General features: G+C 41.0%; 1 protein-coding gene across 20 annotated transcripts in view; it reads left to right on the top strand.

Moving 5' to 3' along the window:
• BNC2 (basonuclin zinc finger protein 2) overlaps positions 1-24,846 on the top strand; it is a 427,080-nt gene that overhangs the window by 290,944 nt on the left and 111,290 nt on the right. For 19 of the 20 annotated variants that reach the window (XM_067744442.1, XM_067744440.1, XM_067744450.1 and 16 more), the window contains one exon: positions 4,446-4,681. In XM_067744442.1, coding sequence (XP_067600543.1) covers positions 4,446-4,681 — 236 coding nt within the window. Of the gene's footprint in view, positions 1-4,445; positions 4,682-5,576; positions 5,598-24,846 lie in introns of those variants that run through there. The other variant, XM_067744457.1, reaches the window with a different exon arrangement.

Genomic DNA, 24,846 nt, shown 5'->3' with positions numbered 1-24,846 from the left:
CCCCATACAACAATAATTTTTATTTATTAATGTTGTTGACGGCATCCATCACCCTTTGCAAATTTGTATGAGATATGAATTGTTCAGGATACCCTCATTCCAGTCACTGGAGAAATTGTGAATTGCATTTAGCCTGGAACTAACATACCTTGTTGGACCACTGACAGCTCCTTTGAAATACATGTTATCTAGCTGGAAGGACACCCCAAAAAGGTAGTTGTCTTAGTTAAGGCTCTTTTAGATACAAATTACAGAATCCTACCTCAAGCAGACAGAGAGAGAGAGAAGGGGAGAGAGAGCTTTTGTTGTCTCGTGTAACTGAAAATTCTGGGAGGGTCCCACCCTCAGGCACTGCCATATCTGTATCTTCTGGATCAAACAACACTGTCAGTCCTTAGTCTTTCTCAGACCATCCTGTGGCTCAGCTGTCCTCCATGTGACTCTCATTCCCAAGCATATTTGCCAGCTACAAATTTCAAGAAGAGGGAAGAACTCCCTAGTATTTCTAACTGAAAGCCTGGATTCAATATCACTCTTTAGACTTAGGTCACTTGCCCATTCTTTTCTGCTTTTTTTTTTTTTTTTTTTTTTTTTTTTTTTTTTTGCGGTACGCGGGCCTCTCACTGTTGTGGCCTCTCCCGCTGCGGAGCACAAGCTCCGGATGCGCAGGCTCAGCGGCCATGGCTCACAGGCCCAGCCACTCCGCGGCATGTGGGATCTTCCCGGACCGGGGCACGAACCCGTGTCCCCTGCATCGGCAGGCAGACTCTCAACCACTGCGCCACCAGGGAAGCCCCACTTGCCCATTCTTAAACTGGTTGTTTTGGCCAAGGAACTGGGAGGTACTGGTTTTCCAGGCCTGGCTTCAGGAATATTCTGTTCTATGAAATAAATGGTACTGAGTGTAGGAGAAAAGGGGTTCCCTGAAGGGAAATCCAGTTTCTGTTCCCAGAATGAAGGGGAGGCACGGCAGGCGAAACAATTGATATCATATTATTGTACAGACAAGTGCTTTTCAAATTGTGCTTCTGGGAACTCTAGGGGTCCCACTGAGATGCTTACACAGGAGGAAGGGAAGAAGAGAGTAATGCGTGGTGGGAAGTTGTCAAATTCATGCTCACTCGAGCTTTATTAAGAGTAGCTTCACTTTCATATATTTTTATACCCAATTTCTGGCTAAGATTTCATTTGAAAGTGGAATTTTGGCAATACCATTGAAATAGGACAATTTTAGCAGATGGTTAGGTCCATACCATAGCTCATAAAGGTAGATGACCATCATTTTCCCACTCCATCCTGCTGAACAAGTTCTTGCCCTACCTTTCCTTCGTTCCCATTGGCCCAACTCATATTACTAACCCACCTGAGATCCAGACTTGAATCCGCCAGTCAGACATAGGAAGAGCATGACATTAGGCAGAAGTCCAGTTCTCAGTTTACTGTTATTATGACAGTTTAAAAATTGTTACTTAACCCTTTGCCGACCAAGGAGACGTCCCCTCCCAAAGCTGTTGTCAACTTGGTGACGCAGTACAATCCAGCAGTTATAAAGCAGAAAATTTGATTCATTCAAGAAATTTGACCGAGCATAATCTTTGATGATATGTTTATGCTGAAATTTGCAGTTGACATCTGCAAGCTGAGCAGTTTAATTTTTCAAGCCTTCCTCTGTGGCTCATCTCCTAGGTAACTGCTGCTTAAATCACACCCGTGGGACTTTTTCCTTATCAACTATTGACTTTCTTTAACTATTTGGCCCGCCCCTTCATTTTCCATATCAGAGCCCAAAATGTAGCTATTTGTGTAAATAAAGTTTTATTGGAACATAGACATGCCCATTAGTTTAATTTAAGTCTGCTCTGTTTTCCCTCTATAGTAGCAGAGGTGAGTAGCTGTGAAACACGGAGCATGGCCCATAAACCTAAAATGTTTACAGTCCAGACCTTTACAGAAAAAGTTGTTGACCTCCACTGTATATTTATGTGGCCTATTTATTTATGTGTCTTCCTACTTTTTGACATGTAGCATGCTAAAGAATCAGTAATGTCCTTTTAATACTCTCACTCTCTGACGGTCTCACAAGCATATATAGGGAAATACTTTTGCTTTTACCTGTTCCACCTGTGTTCTTTCAATTCTCTGAACAACTTCTCTTTGTTTCTGTGCCCTCAACAGTTTAGTCCTCTTCATCTTCTAAAACTTCCAGCCCTTTTTAAGGAGTGAGAGGGAGAGGGGTGACAGCTTTCCGCCTGGCCCTAGGACACACTGGTGCACACACCTGCATATACTTAATGCATAGATACAAGGTGCCGAACACATGGACAAAAATCAGGTTTGGTGTCATTTTATTTCCCCTCTACTCATCCCTCCCAGTTTCATATTTGTTGTGCTCACAGCAGTATAATTTTGTGAAGAAGTGCTTGATATGGGCCAGGAAGGTTGATAAAGGGAAACGGAAGAGGAGATTTCCCTCGACCTGCATGCTGGATTTCTGTAAGCAGAGCAGCGACTCGTCAGAAGGCTGAGTAGTTAAGCTGTACTTGAAGAAAAACAGGGATAATAATACCTCTTTCCTGCATTTTTGCTGTCTAAATGCCCTGTGGAGTGAGAGAAGACTTCAGTCCCTGCGCTTGTGAATCCCTTATCTTTCCCAAACGTTAAATTAATTTTTAAAGCTATTTATTCAAAGTTGACTTAACCACTAGAATGGGAAAGATCAGACAAATCAGCTGCAAGAAATGAAGTACGAGGAAACCCGAACTCTTTGACAAAGTATTCCTGGGAGTAAATGTGTTGAATGAAGCCAGCGGGTAAATGATAAGGGCCTTTACACTGTGGATGTAAGAAGGCAATTTATCAAGAGTACATGAACTCTCCAGTGACCACAAGGCAGGAGGAAACGAGAGTGGAGGAGGAGCCCTAAAAAAATACGCTTGAAATACTAAAAAGTGTGAGTGTGTGCTCGCGTGCACTTTTAAATACGCACATTAATATGCAGAAATACCGGTGTATTAAAAGAGGAGCTGCTCAGAGTGTACACATACGGTAGCCTGTGCTGTTGGGGGAGAAGGTATTAAGAATGGTTTCGAGCTTGCAGAAACCTTGGGTGCTTGCAGGTAGAGTTAGGATTTGAGCCTGGTGGTGGTTGTCTGATACCCATTTGCCTGACTCGTGAGATTAGATGACCATCTTTCAGGCTCACGTGTTTATCTCTTTTAATCTTCAGAAGGTCATGTGTACAATTCTGATAGTTGAGCTAATGCTTTTGTGTTCTCTTCAGGAGTTCAAAGCGCCTCTCATTCGTTATCTCATTCATCTTTTCAGCAACTCTTTGAGCCCTGTAGGTGAGACAGCACTATCTTAGTGGGTCACTTTAGAGAAACTGAGGAAAAATGTGGTCACATTATCTGCAGTAGGGTTCCGGGTAACTCAGATAAGGATGGGGATGAGAATGTATGGCTTTATCTTGGCTTTCAGAGCTAGGGAGAAGAGATGTGATTTCTTAGATTTGAGGAGAAAAAAGCCTAATTGTTGAAATATTAGTTCCACTAAAAATATTTACTCTGAGAATGGTCATCCCCAGTTTTCTGCGCTGAAATGACGCAGCTGAAACACACAGAAATTCTTGTACTTTGATTGTAGTCACTTTTTTTTCCAGTTTCATCTCATACTGAGCCCTTGTCAGAGCTGTTAATAAAATACCTAATTATGACTTGAATTCCTTTTCTTGTTTGTTTGTTTCTCCTGTATAACTTTTAGAGAACACTGAACTAACAGCTGAACAGCAAGAGGGGAATTTAGGAGAATTAAGTCTTGGGATAATTCCCCTTAGCTAATTCAGCTTTGAGGTAAATGACTAGTCCCCCGACCCAGAGGCCAGCTTTCCTTATTCCCTCTGAGTTAGTCCTTTTTCCCCTGTAAGTCTAAAGGACACCTTTCTTTTCCTCTTCAAACCATCCAGGTACCATAAGGGGTGAATCTTACTCAGAAAAACGATGCTGGTTGAGCCCGCTCTTGTGGCTGAGTTGGCAGTTGTGTGCGTGTTCCTTCTTTTGGTGCAGGGAGGGGAATACCGTGGTAACTTGGGTTGAGCCATAGTTCAATTAGCAAATTAATTAGTCAGGTTTTTAGCGCCAGCCACAGTCATTTAGAAACCTCCTCAGTGGCTCTCTTCCTGAAAGCCAAATGTATTTTGTATTTGCTGTCGTCTGCAATTTATAAACACACGGAATCCAAAAAAACAAACAAACAAAACCGGGAGGAGGTGGGAAGAGCACTATTTACATTGCACAGTCCTGCTGAGACATCTGTGATTATGATCCAGCTATTAGACGTGGAGCCCCCTGTAACTTCCGGTAACTCGTTTCTCCTTTCTTTGTCTCTGCCCTCTCCTTTTTATCTCTTTATTCCCACCTGCCCCTGGACCTCTGGCGGGACCACCGCAGCCTTGGATAAGCTCAGCACGCAGCACCTCTACCACCCCACCCAAGTGGAGATCGTGCAGTCCAACGTGGTGTTTGACATCAGCAGTCTGATGCTCTACGGGACGCAGGCGGTGCCTGTGAGGCTCAAGATCCTGCTGGACCGTCTCTTCAGCGTCCTGAAGCAGGAGGAGGTGCTGCACATCCTGCACGGCCTGGGCTGGACCCTGCGTGACTACGTCCGGGGGTACATCCTGCAGGTAGGGGGAGGACGTCAAGCCGGTGTCGGGGGCCAGCTGGAGAAGGGCTGGGGTAGGAGCCCTCGGCAAACCTGCCCTCCTTCCTGCCCCTCACAGGCCCGGGCATGCACACCCCATTCTGGTTAACGTGGTCCTTTAGGCAGGCTGCTCAGGGAATTGGAAGAAAGGAGCTGTGGGCCAGCAGGCCGGCATCCAGCCTCAGTGGTGAACGTTAGAAAGGAAATAGTGGCCTGTTGCCTAGGGTTGCTCTGTTTGCATTCTTTTGAATTCAACTCCCTCTCTCTACAACGTGGGCCTCCTGGCTTCCCCAACAGGCCTTATCGAAGCCCTACTAAAAGGGAGGGTACGGAGGAGGGCGATGGGTGTGCGAAAATCTGAAATTGCACTTCATCTGGGTTTCGTAGGGCTGGTTCTCACGCTTACCTGGTAGGTTTGGTATTTTCTTGGTTGTCTCTTCTCTGTACCCTAACCATTTATTGCTTCTTCATCCAAGTCAAAGGAACAACTCTGTAAACTCCCTGCTTTTGTAATCAGTAAACCCTCACATTCCAAAACATGCAAACCTGGTTGTAGATTTGGCCTTCACAGCACCTGTTCCTCCAGCTTGAGCCCCTTCTGTGTGTCAGGGGCACTTCCGGTCTGGTAAGAGTCTTGAGACTTTTCCGAAGGGCCTGCAGCCTCCACTCCCCATGCCCCCAGCCTCCTTGCCTTTTCCATCATTTTTTGCCGTATGTCATGAGTCGTTTTGCATTGTGTACTTTGCCTCTGAAATGTTTTTATGGCCATCTGTCTTCCCACGACCCTTGAAGGGTAAATGTTTGAAAGCAGCATGTTGGGAGACCCCAGGATCCAAAAAGACTACACTGGACGATGAAGAAATACTCCCTCCTGCCAAAGGAGATCACAGTTGGAGAAGGTAGAATCTGAAGTGATGTTTTGAAATTTCTTTCGGGGGATAATACCAGGAGAATTGACCCATTCCAAAAAAAAACATTGGTTTTGGTTCTGCCAGCCTTGTTGATGGCCCGAACCACCCTGTGTTGTGTGTGAGGCTGCCAGCTTGGTATGTGATGAGTGGGGGAGAGGGCCTTGAGTCTCGCCCTGGCTTTAACCTGGCGTGAACACACACATGCTCCTGTCATTCTCCTGTGTGGTACCACCGAGTGTTAGCCAGGGCGAGCGGATGAGGGATGCTGAGTGGAAGTAGAGAAAGGGGGAAGGTAGGATCACCCGCCTGCTCCCGAGACTGCTTTAGTTAGCGTAATCATTTCGTAGTGAGACGTCAACTTGGAAGGCACAGGGCATTTGGCCCTCAGAAGATGAGATGGTGCTGATAACAGGAATAATTATATATTACGTTTTCAGTTTATACAAGACTTTCACAAGCATTCTCTCATTTGCCCCAGGTTGGGGACGTTTCAGTGGGGTGAGTGGAAAGTTAAGTCCTGGGTGATCAGGGGGTCCTGAGGCGGTCCAGGAGGAAGGGGCCAGGAAGAACAAAGCATGGAACCAGTCCCACAATCCCCGCTTAGGCCAATCTGGAGACACACACAGTGCCACGTCTTTCTACAGTTGTTTCCACACATGATTATTAATGTCCGCTTGGGATGGGTTCTACCCTGCAGGAAGGAACAAACCTCTTGCAGATTTCTGAATGGCACTGTCAGCTTGGCTAAGCACTCCTTCCTTTATAAACTGTAGGGTAGTATATGCCCCGACCTCGTCACATCTTTACTGCCTCCGGTGCAATGCTTCGTTCTGTCACCAATGCTGTATTTCAGGTCCACGTGTCTATTTTTGCCTGAGATAGCGGGACCATACACTTGATCTCTTACTGTTGAAACACAGAGATACGAGCATGACTGTGATGAATTGCCATCGTAACCACCCAGAGTCCCGTAGCATTCTGACGGCAGTAAATACAGAACCTGCTCGGTGTTCTGTGCTGTAGTCCTGATGTTCTGCCTTGAACGGTGCCTGTTCTTTGTTTTACTTGAAATTATTACTTAGGTGTTCATTTTTTCTCAGCATTTCCACATAACTGTAAGACAGGCGTAGAAAATGTACTCCATATTTAGTTTTGTGTGAGGGCCTAGGATTTAAAGATACAAAATTACAAGAGAAATTAAATTTCAGAGGAAAATTCAACAAAACCACAAACTAATAGTCTCTTATTGTGCGGTGAAATACTGCCTAATAAAGAACACTGTCGCTTATTGTGATGATTACTTAATTGCGAAAATTATAATTAATTTTCATTAATGTCTTAGAGATTCTGAGAAAGTCTCAAATTTAATATGATCTGTTTTCTCCACTCAGGGTCTGAAATTGACGTTTTGAGAAAGTCATAGACGATTTTTATATTCGAGGAACACTGGGTTTCGTTTCTGTCTTGTTTTATCGGTAGTACTGATGTCATATGGATTTTATTTAAATGATGCTTTTTGTCACTCAGCATTTATCATCTACTTGTTTCTTGTGAAACCAATTCTTGGTTTAGGAAAAAAGCAAGAGGTTGAAGGACACAATACTGTTATTTATGTAGTGAAAAAATGCTCATTTCATTACAAAACAATAAGCAAGAGCTGGACTATAGAAATAAACCTTTTTTTCTCTAAAGCAATGTTATTGGCCAGTACTTTTAAAATTATATATGGTAATGATAAGGTATGCTCAGATGACTCTGAATATAATTATATGTAACATTTTTGAGCAGGTAGACTATAAAATGTGCGTCCAGAGGTTGTGGAACCCTATAATGCACGATTAGTGTACAAGTCATTTTATCTGGCTAAAACTCAATTGTCTTGTAGCCCTCAAGGCATCAATTTTAGCATTATTGCTCTCAACAACAGTATATTGAATATTATGTCAGTTAGAGGAGAATAATTATCAAGGCAAGTTAGGGTGGCTGTTAGTCTTACCACATATTGACTTGGTTAGCAGCTGGCTATAGATTGTGTTACTGGGCAAATGAAGATGTACAGTAAGTTGAACTGGTGAAGCCAGGATATTAATTTAACTCTCTCTGGGCCCAAACCTACATCCCTGACATATAAACACAGCCACTTCTGGTTTCAGAAATAGTTTTGAATGTGGAAGAATAGCAGTGTCTGATCTGATTTTGAATTTTGGGATATGGGGGGGAAAGAAGAGCTGGCCGTTCAAACCTATCCTTTGCAGGCGTGTTTGAAGAGGTTATTAAAAGAGAAAGGGAGGTGATTGTGGTGGCACAGATTTATTGGGGGCTAGCAATATTTTCCAAGGGTCTGTACTGTTTCTGTAAAAATTGCTTTTCACTTATATGATTATCTGTGTGATTCATAAGCTAACCAGCTGGCTAAGACTTGCACTACAGTGACTTAAGAATCCAGGTAGTATCTTAAAGGTGAAGAACCCAGTATTCTCCTGTGTACCAATCAAAGTGTTCATTCAGAAAGTACCAGAAAAGTGAAGTAAATTTTAGGCATTTTCTCACAAAACAGAAAAAAGGAGGAAATAGGCAATTTGATCCTAAAAAGCAAACTGGAACGGAACATGAGATATTTTTTTCTGCTGCTGAAGAGTTGTTCGTATTTCAAGTCTGCATCTCACAGTACGTTTATTCACAGTGAATAAAAGCAGTGTCCTGTTCTTTCCCCATTTTCCTTGTCTCTGGCCTAGGATATAAGAATACGGGTGATTATCACTGTTGAATTTAATCATTTAAAAATCAAGCGTTCACACAGTCTCTCTGCAGTTTGAACGTGTCACTGACTTGCCTGGGTTCATACGCCAGTCCATCTGTGGCGATCTCCTCCTTTGCAAATGAGTCCTGCCAGAATTCAGGGAACCGTATCAGACGCTCTGAATAATTAGCTGAGGTGTCAGCAGCCTGGTGAGAGGACGAGCAGTGATGCACATTTCAAGTCACCTGTGTCTTGAAACAATCAGGACTAATAGAACAATCAACACTCTAGAAGAACATTTCCCAGAGTATCCTGGGTGCATTTGTCTTACGGAGATCCGACCTGAGCATTAGGCGGACCTACACTCTGGATCCTTTTCTTAGAGCCTAGTGATAACATTAGCATAATAAAGGCTCTGAGAAGTTGGTTTCTGAGAATAGATAAGTAGCTTCCACCAACCTTACCTGCTTCATAGCCTCTTCCTGTGAAGTTCATCAGAAGTCTTCCATTCCTGAACACACTCAACTCTTCTTCAACTTAGGGTACTTGCATGTGTGGATTCCTCTACCTGGACTCCCCTTCTCGTCTCTCTGCATGGGCAATGCCTTGTCCTTTAGGTGTCCACCCACTTTTTCACGGAGACCTTTTCAGTCCAGCTTAACCCATGTAGGTCTCTTCTCATTTGGCTCTATCTCAGGATTCTGTATCCCTCAAGCTCCAATACAGTTTAAAATCAATCAAGTCAACTGTTAAAATGTTTTTTTTTCCTGGCTTCCTCACTCGGGATTGCCACAGAGGCAGGGTACTCAATAAGTACTTGTTAAATGAATGGGTAAAGAAACCTGCTTCACTTGATGCAGCTTGACATTTCACCATGGAACCCATGGAATATCTAATGACTTCAGTTGGTCCAAGGGCCCTTAGTCTTTCTTCAGGTGTCCTGGGGACCAAAGGCTGTAATAGCAGCTGGGCCATTGAGGGCAGTAAAAAGAGAGGCAGAAGCTCCCACACACACCCCCTAGCTAGTGGTCTGTGTAGAATAAGTGTTTTGTGGTATCCATGTGGTAGGAAACATCAATATTAAGCAAACACTTGGATTTAAGCAGCCCTTTGCGGAGCAAGTTCACATGTGTTTCGCTCTTTGAATCCTCTTTCTTATACCACCCTCTTGTAGATATTGCCAGTGAATTAACATTTGTAGTTGTTGAAGCTCAGAGAGGTCAAGTAACTTTTCCATGATCACAGAGGCTGCAGCTTGGCACAGTGGGTGTACTGTAAGCTTCCTGAGGGTAAGAACCCCTTACCTCTTGTTTGTCACTGTAACCCACCTCCCAGCACCCAGCCTGGCATGTAATAGTGCTTACTAAATATTGGAGGGAGGAAATTTTGAAATCTGATTCCAACGTGGGTCTCTGACTCAATGGGCAGTGTTTGGGTGGTTTCTGGCTTTGTTTTTTAAGACTACCAAGCTGTATTTCCAGAATGTGATATGTGAGAGTCTTGTGGCATCAAAGTGGTGTGGTTTGGGAAACAGAGAAGACCTGAGAAGTGCTTAATGGCAAAATTAGGTGAAATTGGTTCCTCTTTTGCGTTCCTTTTCTGGCCTGCTTCCTGATACTCCACCTTGTTTCAGGTTCCCTTTGTTCTCTGATTTCCACGGCGCACACTTTTCCTCTAGATCTAATACTTAATTATGCTTCATTATAAATGCTCATCTTTGACTTACCTTTTCAGGGATACGTGCCTTTTGTAATTGAGTGTAAAAAAGCAAAGGTTTTATAGCTAATTAGTAAGATTGCGACTATATCATGTGCAGGGAGTGGAGCAGAGGTGAAGTAGCTCTTTTCTCTGTCCATAAAAGGATATCAAGTTGGATAGTAAGGGGGCCCTGGCTGTTGAGTAAGAAGATCGGGCTCAAGCCTCAGTACTGCCACTGATTATTTATGTGAATATGGAAAAATGTGCCGTTCCTTCATCTCTAAAATTGAGATAATCCTTTATATCTCTCTTGCTTTTGAATGGCAAAATGATGAAATAACGTGGATGAAGTCATGAAGTTGTAAACTCCAATTCCAGTTGGTACTTTTCACTTACATCTATGCATAGAGCTAGGTCCGACCAGTTAACAGCAGGGCAGTATCAGGGGCCAAACATGTTTCCCTGCACATGTTCAATGCTTAGGAAAAGATAGGAAGCACATTTTAGCGATTAGTTAATGGGATAAATGTTAGTCGTTTTAGTAAGTAAACCCTGAAATACTAGTGGCCTAGCACTATAGGAATTTCTTTCTCCTTCTCAGCGAGACCAGCCGACGTTCCTGGGTGGTGAACACTTTCCTCCCAGAGGGGATTTGAGGAGTAGTAGTTTAGAGCCTCTGCCGTTTTATGGCTCTGCCCTTCTCTGGGACCTCAGCTTCCTCATCCCGGTGGCAGTCCCAAGAGAAGGTGGGTGAAGGGCTGGTGTGGGAGGTTTTCATGGACCAGGCCTGAAAGTAGAGTGGGTCACTTTTCCACGTGTCGCTAATGAGAGCTTACGTCTGATTAGGGCCATGTGATTGAAGGGAGCTAGGACACTAGTCCCACTGAAGAGTCGCTCCCAGCTGTGCCTCTGCCCCTGCAGGATGCCCGCAGGTCAGTGCCCCTCTCATGTGTGGTGGAATAGCCAGCATTCTGCCTTCGTTTTAAACGGGCCAGGAAAGCTTAGGGCAGAATATGAGTGTAGTTAAGGCAGGTTCTTACTAAGTTCTGGCTGCAGGTCTTACTAAGTGTGTGAAATAGACTCATGTCTTTATCCACCTCAGGCTAGGCTCCCTCACCTGTAAAGCAGGGATATCGACTACCTCATGGGTTTACCGTGAAGATAAAATAAGATGATGCACGTAAGGCATTTAGTCGTGCTGCTTGCTAAGTATCCAGTAAATGTTAACTGTTAACATGATGATGAAAAAGATGATGATAGAGGCTGCTCGAGACTGTTGCCAACCTGGCCATTTTAGAACTGTGTGAATAAAGCAGCCTTAAATCCTGGATATTTTATATTTCACCATGCCTCTTAGAACAGAGTGTCTTACCAGCCAGTCTGGTAAAAAAGGTAGCTACTATTGAATTGTAAATAAATAATACATACATACCTATGCATATACATACATATACACAAACTTGCATGTACATATGTACATAGTACATGCTTAATTTTACAAATAAGAGACGGGAGAGTATCATGACAAAGATTTTGGACTTTGGAGTGGAACAGACATGGGTATAAATCTTGGTTTTACCTTTTGATAGCTCTGTCACCTAAGATAGGTCATTTAACGTATTTGAACCTAAGTGTCTTCATCATAAAGGCTATTCAGATGATATGTATGAAGTCCTTAGTGCAGTAAGTAGCCCACAGCACTCTTCTGGAAATTAACCATTACTACGTGGTGTGTGCATGTGTGCTTTTTTTTGAGTAATGACTTAACTCCATATATGACTATCATTTTATTACCATTGCACTTCTCTGTTTCATCAACTCTTTCAATACCCTTCCAAGCACCTGGCAAAGAATGAATGAGTACTTGATAGATTTATTTAACTGATTAGAGTATCTGGGCTTTCACCCCATTGCGTAAAGTAAAACTTATTTAAAATAGTCACCCTTTTTTTATGGCTATTATCTGACCTCACAGATTTTGAGGAACTTTCTGGAGCAGAAAGAAAAATGGATCTAGGTATAAATTCATTTAGGTAGTCCTTTAAATAACCAATTTTGTTGATTAATTACTATGTCCTGAGTACACAAGAGAAGATCGCTCAGGAAGCCTTCACTCACAAGGAAAAAGCATCTGTTAACAAATTGTGGGAATTAAGCTCAAAACTATAAGAACGTACAGATGACCCATAGCATTGGCATAGAGGGGGATTATATGACTCCAACTAAAGATCGGATTATCACCGCCATGGTATAAGGGGTCTTCGTATCATTTCAACATATGTGAATCTTGCAGGCGAGAAGGATCACAGGGGGATCAAGATCCCCCTGTCTTTGGCAGGGATATACAAAAGTAGATGGTTCAGGACAGTGTACCGTATTTACAGTGCCTGTTTTCCCAACCACTTGGACTATTGTATAGATGGTATCCCAGCAATCCTCCTAACCTCCCTATTAGAGAGAGAGTTTCAGAGACTATTATCGTAGCTGAAGGCCTCAGGCAGGGTCAGAGCTGGAAATGGAATACAGGAATTTTTGAATCCCTTGCCAAAGCGCTAACAATTTGAACAGCAATGAAAATAAACACCTTATATCCAAGGACGTAGCTTGATGTTTTGTGCTCAGAGCTAAAATAAAAATATTCCTCCTTTTACCCTTGCAAAGTATAAATACATAGCCCACCAAATTCTAGCATGGAATTCAGTGACTACTGGAATAGGATTTATGTCTGTGGGAGATGGAGGGAGGGTTTTTGTATTGCATAGAAGGAGCAGAGATGAGCCCAGAGCTCACTGGCCATTTGCCATTGGTAAGAACCAGTTCAGATTTACTTGAAATGGATGTTCTCTGTGATGGCGTTGATTAAACCATATGATCTCCAGAGCAACACTCTTTTATGCTCCTTGTTGAATCTAAAGTCGAAAGTTCCTGAGCTTTGGGTCTAGACCTCAGTTCTACCACCGGTTAGCTCTCTAGCCTTGCAAAAAGTCAGTAATTTCTATGAGCCTCATTTTCCTGATGATACCTACGTAATAGGGTTTTGAGGATAACGAGAAGTAATTTGTTAAATTCATAGTGTTGCTCAGTAAATGTTAATTCCTTAAGCTGAGCAACTTCCCAGTTCCCCACTCACCAAAACCCTTAAGTTCCTAAAGCAACAAAGCTTTGTGATTCTTCTATGTGTCCATATATTTCATTTGAGCTACTGAGTTCTTTTCTAACATTTCCCCCAATTTGATAGAAGGGGCAAGTGGAGAATGAGAGGGGCTTGCTCAGGAAATGAGCTCTATCATGACTAGCAAAAATCACGGGAAGGCTCTCAAGACCCAGCCCTAGCCTACCATCTGTTTCTTTGGAGTGACCTACATTTCAAATACTCATACGTGAGATCACGAAGGGCTGTGAAAAGCAGAAAGGGAGCTGAGGATCTGTGCAGGTTTCTAGAAGCTTTTGCTAAATCTGTGCAGATGGGACAAACATAAATAAAGATACACTTTTTTGATTCATGCATGACAGCTATGGAAGTAATGCCAGCAGCAACTGGAAAGTAGAACGCGGGCCAGTACATTTGCTAGTAGGATTCAAGTGACCACTGCCAAATTGAATTACTCTAGGAAGACCTGTTGAAAGAGGAGATTCTTCAGGAAGAAGAGAGAGATTGTTACTTAGTAGAAGGGATGGAACAAACCTTTTTCCGTTTAGGAAGAGTGTTAACATTGGGGAGAGTTATGAACCAGTTTAAGGGAGAGCGTTGCATTTCGATTGGGTGAGCAGCTTTGAGCTGAGGTGTTGGTGAGTGTGGTTAGGCCAGTCTGGGCCTGTTGATCAGAAGCTGTTCTTCATTCACACGATGTTTACGTCACCATCCGTTTCTAAGGGGAGGGACTAGTGATTCTGCTGGTTCGCAGACCTGACATTTGCTGCTAAACAACTTAAAAAGGTGGATTACTGGCTAGTAACTGCATAAACGGTTATTTTTAGAAATTCACCATTTGAGGTCCTGTTGCTATCGAGGAAGTATTTTCATTTGTTGGTGGCAACCGAGTCACCTCTGTATCCCCTCTCTTTCTTTCTTTCTCTCTCTCCCTCAGTCAAGGTAAACCTGGGACGAGAGACTCGGAGGGTAGGCTGGACGGTGTAGTTTTGCGTTAACAGTGCAATGCCTCGTATGGTCACAATAGACATAGTACCTCAGACCCCAAATTAAGAGAAGGAGATATTGGTTGATACACATTTACTCTCCAGAGCTCCTCTGCAATTTACTGTGTATTTCTCACCTCTAGCCCCCAGGAAAGCATTTTTCAGAGGCTTTGAGAACTGAAGGTCCTGTCTGTAAGGAGAGGTTTCCTTGTTCTCATGTAATTTTCTCTCTTTAGCAAAGCCATAATAATAGTGTCAGAGGCAGCTTTCTAGTTAGAATGAGTAATGTGGTTACTGTATTTTCTATTTTTATTTTAATATGTTTTTCCTGCTGTGGATTTTTTTTTTCTTTTTGGTTTTAAAAATAGCAGTTGAGTAAATGTGGTAATTCGAAGAATCTGGTGCACATTGCATCCTCTCTGGGATGTGATTCTGAAGGAATACTTGTCTACAACGGGCATTTTTCCCCCCCAGATTCCTTAGTGGAATAAATAGGAGAATGTTTGGAACACAGACCACCGAAAATATTGGCTTATGGTCAGGCCAGGTTAGGCCAGGCTTCAGAGAAATTGACATTTAAACCATAGAGTATCTATACCATAGGTTTTTGCCTCTAGAGTATCCGTCAATATTAAGCCCGTTTATTTTACGGTGTGTTGATGAGACACAGAATTAGGTAGGTAGCTGGGGATGCACCTTAAATTGGTTCATTCGTTTGCTTCTTTTGAAAGTACAGCACACAGGTTTAGAAATTTTAAATTAACAACAAAACACATTTAAATTCCCCTTGAAAGAGTAATTAAGAGCTCTTTGTCTCTGTGTCCTGTCATCTCTGCCAGAATGAGAGTTCATGCTGAGTATATTCCATTGAGTCAGCCATCATTCCATCACCGGCAGGAATCACTTTTCCACATATTGACATGTGAGGGAATGTCTGCTTGCAGTAGCCACGGGCTCGTGCCAGATTTTGAGATCCATAGGGGCAGTGCTGGGAGCTTTTCAATTCTGAATCAGAGATCCAATTCATAATAGCTGAGCCAGGGAAACTGGGTTGCATCTGTGGCCAAATCCAAGGCAAAAACCTCTTTTTTTCCCCTTTCCCTTTTTGCAGTGCTTTATTGCTTTAAAATATGAGTGCCTCTGTCCATTGATCCTCCGGTGTCGTTACATTGGATTCAAGTTGTGGTTTCTTAGGTGAAAAGGTCAGTGTTTTATTCATTCAGCCACACATTGATGGAGATTAACTGAGAGCAGTACAAGACATTTGGATCCTGTGAGACCTAGGGCACCTGAAAGAAGTTTCTTTTTCTCCCTACCCTTCACTCTGCCTGCTGCAGAGGAGGATGGCCCTGTCTTCTGGGAGTGGGGGAGGGTTTTGATCGGCTGTGTGTTAACTGCCTCAGATCCATGGTCATAGGGTGAGTAAGAACCCCTGAGAATCAAACGTGTCATCTGTGTAGCCTCACCTGATTTAGTGCTTTTCCTCAAGTCTGAGGTGTCTCCAGGGGACTTTTTTCCCTTGCAGCACTGATCTTTCAATGAGGTGCTAGTGTCTGTCCTGAGCAATAACAAGGAAAAACCGTGAAGTGTGAACAGTTCTTATTAGGCGGGTAAATGTCATTAACGCCTTTGCAGCCTTCTCTGCAATCTGAATGCTCTTGTCAAGAGAGTGACTTACTGAAGCCTCCTGTAAAATCATATACATGGAATTTAAGAGACTGAAGTTTCACATTTTAATTAAGCAAGGTCATTAAGCTTCCTTTGCTTATGGATTTTTGTAGTCAATTACACTTGTGTCTGATACAGACAGACGCTCTCCAATAAGCCTTTCGAAAATCTACCTACAAAAATTATTTTTAAAATTTGAGAAATACTTGATTTACTTTAAATCAGAGTTTGAGGTAATTCTTAATGTTTGTCGGGAGTAGATGCTTCTCTCTGTTTTAATTTTATGGAGACCCGTATACTCATGCATTATACCTGATCATAATATGCATGTTTTCATATGTGGTGTGAGAAGAGTTAGCATTTCGACCTAATGAGTAGGTGAGCTGGTTTAATAAAAAGTCTGAAGTGCATAGTGTTAAAATAATGATTTTATTATTTTCAGTACTTATACAGAAATCTTTCTCCAACCATGAGTTTGCCTTATGTAAAATTCTAGTATTTTCCTGAACCAAATTTTTTGGGGTTTTTTTGCGGTACGCCGGCCTCTCACTGCTGTGGCCTCTCCCGTTGTGGAGCACAGGCTCCGGATGCGCAGGCTCAGCGGCCATGGCTCACGGGCCTAGCCACTCCACGGCATGTGGGATCTTCCCGGACCGGGGCACGAACCCGTGTCCCCTGCATCGGCAGGCGGACTCTCAACTACTGCGCCACCAGGGAAGCCCTGCCTACTAATTTTTAATAAAGAAAAATGAATTGAGACATGTCGCTAAAACTTTGGGGAAGTAAATCCAGAAACTTATAGGCAAGTTAGAGGTGGAGAATGGAAATTAATTAAATGGTACTTACTATTACTAACTTAAGATGTATAATTTAATGTGTTCTATTTACTTAGGATACAGTCTTTGTTTCAGATTTGATTCATCATCCCTTTTTTAACATTTCATTAGGTGATAAGTTTTCTTTATGTTTTGTGTAATTTGTTCTGTCTTTCTATTTTGATGGTTCAGGAAAATGTATTCATTCAACAGACATTTACTTGAGTGGCTGCAGTATTCAGGTGGTAAAAAGGCACCGTGACCCTCTGTTACAGCTCTCAGTTTAGTGGAGATTGGGGCTCAAGTTAAGCTAAAGGAAAGCAGAGGCCATTCGTGTACATTTTCTAATGAATATATAAGCACGATCAGTAAGCAGTGCAATAATGAGTTATATGTAAATAGACTCTTTGGACATATTTCCAACTTGCCTGAAAAGTTAATGCTTTAAGGGATTTTAAACATTCCCTAGCTATCTTGCCTGTACTGTTAATTTAAACTCTGCAATTAAATGACTGACTAAACCAAATTAATTTTCAGTTCGGCCCATACTTTTTGAATTAAAAACATTTAGTTTAGTTCGAATGAATGAAATTTTGCTCTCTATGATGGAAAACTCACCTATTCATTAGATCACAGAAGTTAAGCAGCAAAGATGCATTTCCTTCCAATTCCTTAACACACAAATGCTCGGACAAGTTAATAAAAACTTATTTTAAAATTCCCTTTTCGTGAGAATCCAAATATGATCATTTTAAGCCCTATTAGGATCATTTTGCAAAAGCTACCCAGGAAGTCACTCACTTAGAACAGGAAAATCTCTTGTGGAATTACTGTGGCCAACACCACTTGGGGAGTAACTGGGCCAATTAAAATGTAGATGTTTTAGATTAAAGTATGTTGCCTATTCAGATAAAGAACATCAAATTTGGAATTAGTCTATATTCCCGTTGTTAGTTAGATTTCTTCACATGCGTCAGTAGATTCTTCTTGTGGAAAGTAGTCTCAGATTTTTGGAAGCACAATAAGAGGGTCCATCTGACCACACCATCTGCTTTGTCCTCTCTCTTCTCTCTTTTCCACCTTACACCTAGATTCAGGCTGTTACTATAAATTATGCTTTCCATGGTTCACATTTTAGGGTAACTTTGACAAAGAGATGTCTGGAGTATCAAGATTATCAAAGATGTTCAGTAAAACTTCTTCATAAATGTTTTTCAGGGCACCAAATGGAAGGGAGCTTTACTGTGTTATATTTCCCATGTGGAAAAGTATCTGGGACCTGAAAGGGGCACACCCTTGGAACGGGAATACTTCTTAGAAAGGAACTTTATAAAGAATGCTGTGGTGTGTAGGGTTTTCATGTGTGATTTATTCACTTGAGCAGAAGGTCCAAACAGCATCCTGGGTATAAGTTGTGCTTTCCCAGACCTGAGAAGTGTCTGAAAAGTTAGATTTCACAAACTTTTTAGATTTGCCTATGCTATGCCACAGGTCAAATATGTCTTGCTAAGCGTCTGGTTGCCATTTATTTTAGTCAAGGTTTGGCTTTTGTTAAAAACGTTGGATTGGGTTTCTTCGTAAAAGATGTTTACCTTCTCTGTCACGTGTTATTTTATATTAACAGAAAGTCAGGATGGTAGAATTTAAATGCCAGTGTTATGTGGTGACACAGGAAGGTGTTATTTTTCTATGGTGTTCTTTCTTTCATTTTTTGAGATATAGAGCTTTTAATCAGTTTCACTTAGTAAATATTATCTGAATGCTGAGGAGGGCTTGGAAGATCATGGTTCTTTTGTTGTTACTTATTTACAGCAGTACTTGTGAAAGGGTACTATGCAGATGTTAAATATAAGAACACTTTCTAAAGTTTTGCAAATAATACTTCTACAGTGTTCTGAGTGGGACGGAAGGAGACCGAATGTACTTATGTGTTGAGTAACGTCAGACTTTCATAGAATATATTGAAAAGATACTCCTTTTAGTCATTGCCTATGTATTCTTTCGGAAACAGTGTTCACAGAATTAAAGCATATTTTCCTACAGAACAAATATGTGAATGGTATCTACATCTTCCCTTATCTGGAGTATGTAGTTGAAAAACCTAAGTAATTCTGTTAAGTCTAGAACCTCTAAACATGTTTCAGGAGTATTTTTCTGCTTAGAATGAGCTCTGTAAGATGCCATATAATTTTTGCTTTGTAGTTAGTGTTTGTGAACAGCATAGAACTTAGTGAGATTGGGAGATGCTAATATGCTAAGTGTCATACTTGAAATATTTAGTTTTTTTTTTATATAAATTTATTTGTTTAGTTTTGGCCGCTTTGGGTCTTCGATGCTGTGCATGCACTTTTCTCTAGTTGTGGTGAGCGGGGGCTACTCCTCGTTGCGGTGCACGGGCTCTAGGCGCACGGGCTTTAGTAGCTGTGGCTCGTGGGCTCTAGAGCGCAGGCCCAGTAGCTGTGGCGCACGGGCTCAGCTGCTCCGCGGCACGTGGGATCCTCCCGGACCAGGGCTTGAACCCGTGTCCCCTGCATTGGCAGGCGGACTCCCAACCACTGTGCCACCAGGGAAGCCCGAAATATTTAGTTTTGATAAAAATAATATATTAAATAGAGGGAGTTCTCCCTATAAAGCTGAACTAACCTTGAGGAACATGCAGGCCAGTGTGTAAAACAGACAGGTAATATAAACAGATTAAAAACTGTTTTTGTTAATAAAAATTTAGTTTAGAACAAAACCCGAAATTTGCCTTAGAAAATGTTTCCAAATTTTTCTCTTATTTCATTCCCAAATAAATCTTTGGGGGCAAGAATAAAAATGTGAAGATTCGTCTCTTTTTATTTGAACTAGAATATTAGCTTGCGTTAGAATGCTGGGAAGTATTTATGGAATAAAGATAGAGAGCTTTATTAATGTTATCGTTTCTGTGGACAGAGCTTAAAAACAAGACTCTGAGAGAAAGAGGGGAATGCTTTTTTCTCCATGTCAAGTAGGTTCTGCAATTCATGATTATGAAAAGAGAGGAACACAAAAACAAAGGTCTGTGTTTTCATGAGTTTTAAATTATGAGGCCAAAAACACTGATTTAGATGTAATAAAAATCCATATACCTCAGCTTATTAGTGATTTTCTTTTAAGACTTTCTGCAGAAAAGAAATTGCCGGACTGCACAAGAAAGTTCACGTTGGGTATTTTAGATGGCCTTTATAAAATTTCACCCACATTTTGTACTTTCACACAATGTTACATGCCCTTAAGAATGAAGTATGGAATCCTGGAGAGGAACATTGGGGGAGCTTTGGAAATGTGGAATGGAACCCGAGTACCAAGGGTATTATTGAGTGGCAAGTTAAAGCGTTTTATTTCATTGGAAGTCGATTCTTGTTAAGTAAGTGATGAGTTTATTAGTTATCCACTGTTGTGTAACACACCACCCCAAACTTGGTGGTTTAAAACAACCACTGTTTTATTGTTGTTCACAAGTCTGTGGGTCAGCTGGAATGTTCTGCAGTGAACTGGTACTTTGACAGGATGGAGACGGGTGTGGGTTGGTTGGTGTCAGATGGCCTCAATTTACACATCTGGCTGTTGGGTTGGGACTGGCTGTCTGTTGGGAGAGGGAGGTGGTAACTGGTTGTAGTATAGCTCATCTTTGAGCCAGTTAGCCTCGTCTTATTCACATGCAGATAGTTGCAGCGTTCTGAAGAGCAGCAGGAGAGGACAAGTCCACATGCGCAAGCACTTCTGAATATGTGCTGGCTTCATATTTTTTAGAATCCCATTGGCCACAGCAAGTGACATATGCAAAACCCAGGGCCAGAGTAGGGGGTGATTATGATTATTTCAGGACATGTGTACAAGGAAGCCTGAACAGTTGGGGGGCCAGTACTGCAATCATTGATCACCAGGCTCTAGTGCCTTAGGGAGCTTCATTTGATAGTGGTATCATGTGGAACTGAGGAGGGGGAAGCCCTGAGCCAGACTCTCTAGTTAGAAACTGTCGCTGTAGTTCAAGTAGAAATAACCCTGGCATTAGGGTAGTGGCAGAGAGAGTAAACAGCAGTATTAGATAAAACCACTGCTAACTGAATTCGGTAGGTAAAGGAGAGAGAAGGTGTTTGTAGATTGATTCCAGGCTTCAAGGCTGGGTATATGGGAATCTCAAGAACTGGTGAGATTTTGGACCTTAATTATGTTTGCAGTGAGCATAGGACATCTGTGCAACTTCTTAGGCAGTTCCCACTCCTCTGTGCAGGAACATTAATATGAAATGAGACTGCATCTTTGAAATTCTTATTGTTTTTAATCTGTTGCTTTAGAATTCATGGCCTTGTCCCGGTGCCCCCTCGACCCTAATCCTTGTGGAGATGATTAAGTGACAAGAAGCGTTTCATCTCATCTCTTAAAAGCACATGGACAACTTCGCTATAAGCAAAATGTTTCAAAGTTTGGATTTCCTAGTTTCATTTCTCAGAGTTCAACATATGCTTAGGATTTTTGAGAATTTAGTTTTACAGGTATTTCTTTGAGATTATTTTTTTATATTTAGAAGTATTGTCAATTTTGATAAAAGTTAAAAATTTGGTAATATCAGTATTCCTTTGTAAAGCATTTTATGGTCCAGGTTTCAGAGCCAGAGTATAAAAGTTTTGCTGCTTTTTTAATCATTCCGTTCATAATCTGGGGTTTAACTCCTCCATATTGCAAATTTTTTTTTTTTTTTTTTTTTTTGCGGTACGCGGACCTCTCACTGTTGTGGCCTCTGCCGGTGCACAGCACAGGCTCCGGACACGCAGGCTCAGCGGCCATGGCTCACGGGCCCAGCCACTCCGTGGCATGTGGGATCCTCCCGGACCGGGGCACGAACCCGTGTCTCCTGCATCGGCAGGCGGACTCTCAACCACTGCGCCACCAGGGAAGCCCTGTAAATGTTTTTTGTAGAAATCATGTCTAGATTATTTATGAACATGTATTAAGGCTTCTTCCTGTTAAATGAGTAGAAAATCAGTTGGCCATGGTTTCTCTGTTCTTCTTTTACGTGGATGGAGAACCTTTTGTGTTGTTGTTTGGGTTTTTTGTTAAGGGCATGTGATTTACCTGCAAAAGAAAATAAAGAGAGGGACTTGGAGAAAAAGAAACCTTAGTGCGTGATTTTCTTCGGGAAGAAAAGTATGAAATTTATCATTTAAGACTAGGGTACATAAACTTATATATAATAAATGACAAAATATATCCCGATTTTATATTATGGTCAGTTAAAAAGGAGAGGATAAGGGAAGGGAAAATAACAAAGGAAGAGAGAGACAGCCAGATTTTTAAAAATGATCTTCTGTTTGTTTGTTTTAACAGTTAAAGCAACGTGGTTTTGCAACCTTAGGTACAAATCAGATAGAATTAGGTTGCATCGTTTAGATGTTCCATTCCTACTATTATGTGATTCTTTTATTCATGGTCATCTCAATTACTGTGAAGCTAAAACAGGAAGACTTCCACAATCTTAGATCAAGGAAGAAATATTTTTCTCCTAACTCAGAGTGGATGGCCCTGCCAGCCACCCAGATGATAAATAGAGTAACAAGAACCTGTTGATTGGCTCTTGGGGTTCATAGCACTTGAAGCTTACAAAGGGATTTCACTTGTACTGATTCATTTAGCATGGAGGTCTATTGAGTAGATAAAGCAAGCTTTATTAATTTTGTTTTATATGTTATCAAACTAAAACTTAGAGTTGGTAATAGTGAAAAAACTTCACAGCATTCAAAACTAAGTACTCAAATTTAGATATTCTGATATCATGTCTAGAGTTCTTTACATTATGTAATGTTTATCTTTAAATAATTATTTAGTATGAGGCTATTTTTAAAAGCATGTACATAATTATTGATTTATTTAATGGTCACAATCAAAGTCTATCTGTGTTAATGTAGATTTAGATGTCTTTAAAAGCAAATTTTAGAAGTCAGACATATTTTTTAATGTTACATTGAAATGTCCTATGTTACTCATAAGAGCAGCTGTCTTAAAATTTGATTTTTCAACTGTGTTTCTCTCTAATAAAATTCACTTCTATAAAATTTTGCTAGCTGCTGTAGGAAGACCTATAAAACATTCATTTTAACTCTAGTAATATTTATCCTGCCTTTTCCTTGTTGGCATTTGTAAAATTTCTGAATGGCTTGCTATTTAGTTCCAATATATTTCCTTCTAGTAGGTGATTTACAAATAGCGGTGCTGAAAAATGTAATGTTTGTTTTAAGTTTATAAACCAGAGATTGAAAAAATGAGATTGTGGATGTACCATGTAATAAAAATAGGGAGATTTTTATTCCTATCCAGATTTAGTTTCAAGAATATGAGTATTTGATTCATCCTGATTTTCATCTTAACAGCTATTGCTACATGTTTAAGCAAAAGTAATTTATCTCTCAATTTTTCTTAAATCTTAACACCTATAAGCTGTCTTGTTTTCATTGGCTTTGATTCAGAATTATTTCAATCTTCTGTGCTTTAGTCCTTACATGTATTTATATCATAGATCAGTTGATAGATTTTTTTTTAAATACACAAAAAGAGTTGCAGTGGCTAGAATCTCATTTACTAATTTATTATAAACACAGAATAATCCAGGCATTTAAAAATTTTTTTTAAAAATGTGTGTGTCTGCGACTTAATCTTTGTATTTGTTTCTAGAGGCTGTGCAGGGTGTTTCCTGTCCAAGGCACAAACCGTATATTTCATTTGTCATATCTAATGTTTTTCATATCCGGAAATCATGCTCCATGTTATATTTTACAAGACTTCATAAAAATAAGTGATCCAAATAAAATTTATAGTTATTTTTAAAAATCTGTCATAGCAAAATTATCTCTTTCTCTTCTCTTTCTCCTTCTCAGATGGGTACAGATGGGATTATAAAGTTTAAACAAATGTGTGTTTTCAAATGAAGTCTAAGTTTTGAAACTAGACAGTCATCCATTATTCAGGAGAAGCTCGTGGTATGTCGGTAAATGCATTACAACAGCTCTCTAAATTAAAAAAGACCCGAATTGCCTTGTTTGCTGATTTCTATGGTGAAAATAGCCCACCGTGGCTGATTTCAGCCTCTCAGCACAAGTCACTGAACACAGGGTTGGGAAGAGATATGTAGTAGCACATTATTATATAGTATTTCCACCATACAAAAAACAGGTAATAGTAAAATGTAGGTGAAGTGATGAGCTTTGAGTATCTACCACCTTTATTTTTAATATCATTTCTTTAATTGTAAGTTTATACAGTTTCATTTTTAATAATGTGTATGTTTGACAACCAGCTTTAAAGAATTTCTAAACCTTTAACAGTCAGCTCTCTTGGGCTGGTGCTAGCGGGCTCCAGCAGCACCACTGCAAGAAGCCGTTTCCCGTGACTGGTAGCACTGGAAAGATAGGTTGTGGGCTGCACCCGCTCTGGAGGAGGGGCGCCTTGTGTCGGGGTGCCCAGGAAGCAAGGCAGTCATTTTCTCTTGCAGCTCAAATTACTAAACACCACCTGGTCCCATAAATATTGGTATTTATGTTAATATAAGGCTTCAGTGGGAATAAAATACTAGAATCTTTTCATAAAAAGGGCTGGGGAAAATTTAAGATTTCCGATGCAAGAATTATTCTTAATTCTTGCTTTTTCTGTTTCTGTGTCTCTTGGCTATTATATACCGTCTCAATTAAACATGTAAAGGGAAAAATTCCTGTCGTGACGTCCCATTGGGCACATCCTGTAGTCAGCGCCTCCAAAAGCCGTTCCAATAGCAAGGAGAAGCTGTTTACATTAGTTTTTCTCAACAGGATATATGGATAATGAATGTGCAGCGTAGAGTGTAGTAGCTGTGTTCTTACAGAAGAAAATAAACCGGAATCTTTTAAACTTATTAATACATATTACCAACTGAGGTAATGAAGTGAACAATTAAAGAATCTGTTGCAGCTAATGGCAGGGTTTAAAGTGCATTTTTGACAAACTTTCCTCTTATTTAAAAAGAGAGAGAGAGGGTGAGCCTCCTCCTGTATTGCTGTTGGCAGCTTAGAGGTGGTATTACTCAAGGCTTTTGAATAAAATAACACGTTAAAAATATAATTGACTTCTTTGGGGGAATCCAAGAGCTCTCCAGACAAATTCATTTAGGTGGGTTGACAGAACTGCTGGC

Source organism: Pseudorca crassidens, chromosome 7 (assembly GCF_039906515.1).
Source record: "Pseudorca crassidens isolate mPseCra1 chromosome 7, mPseCra1.hap1, whole genome shotgun sequence".
Classification (NCBI taxonomy): Eukaryota; Metazoa; Chordata; class Mammalia; order Artiodactyla; family Delphinidae; genus Pseudorca; species Pseudorca crassidens.
This window is presented reverse-complemented; position numbering and strand designations above follow the sequence as displayed.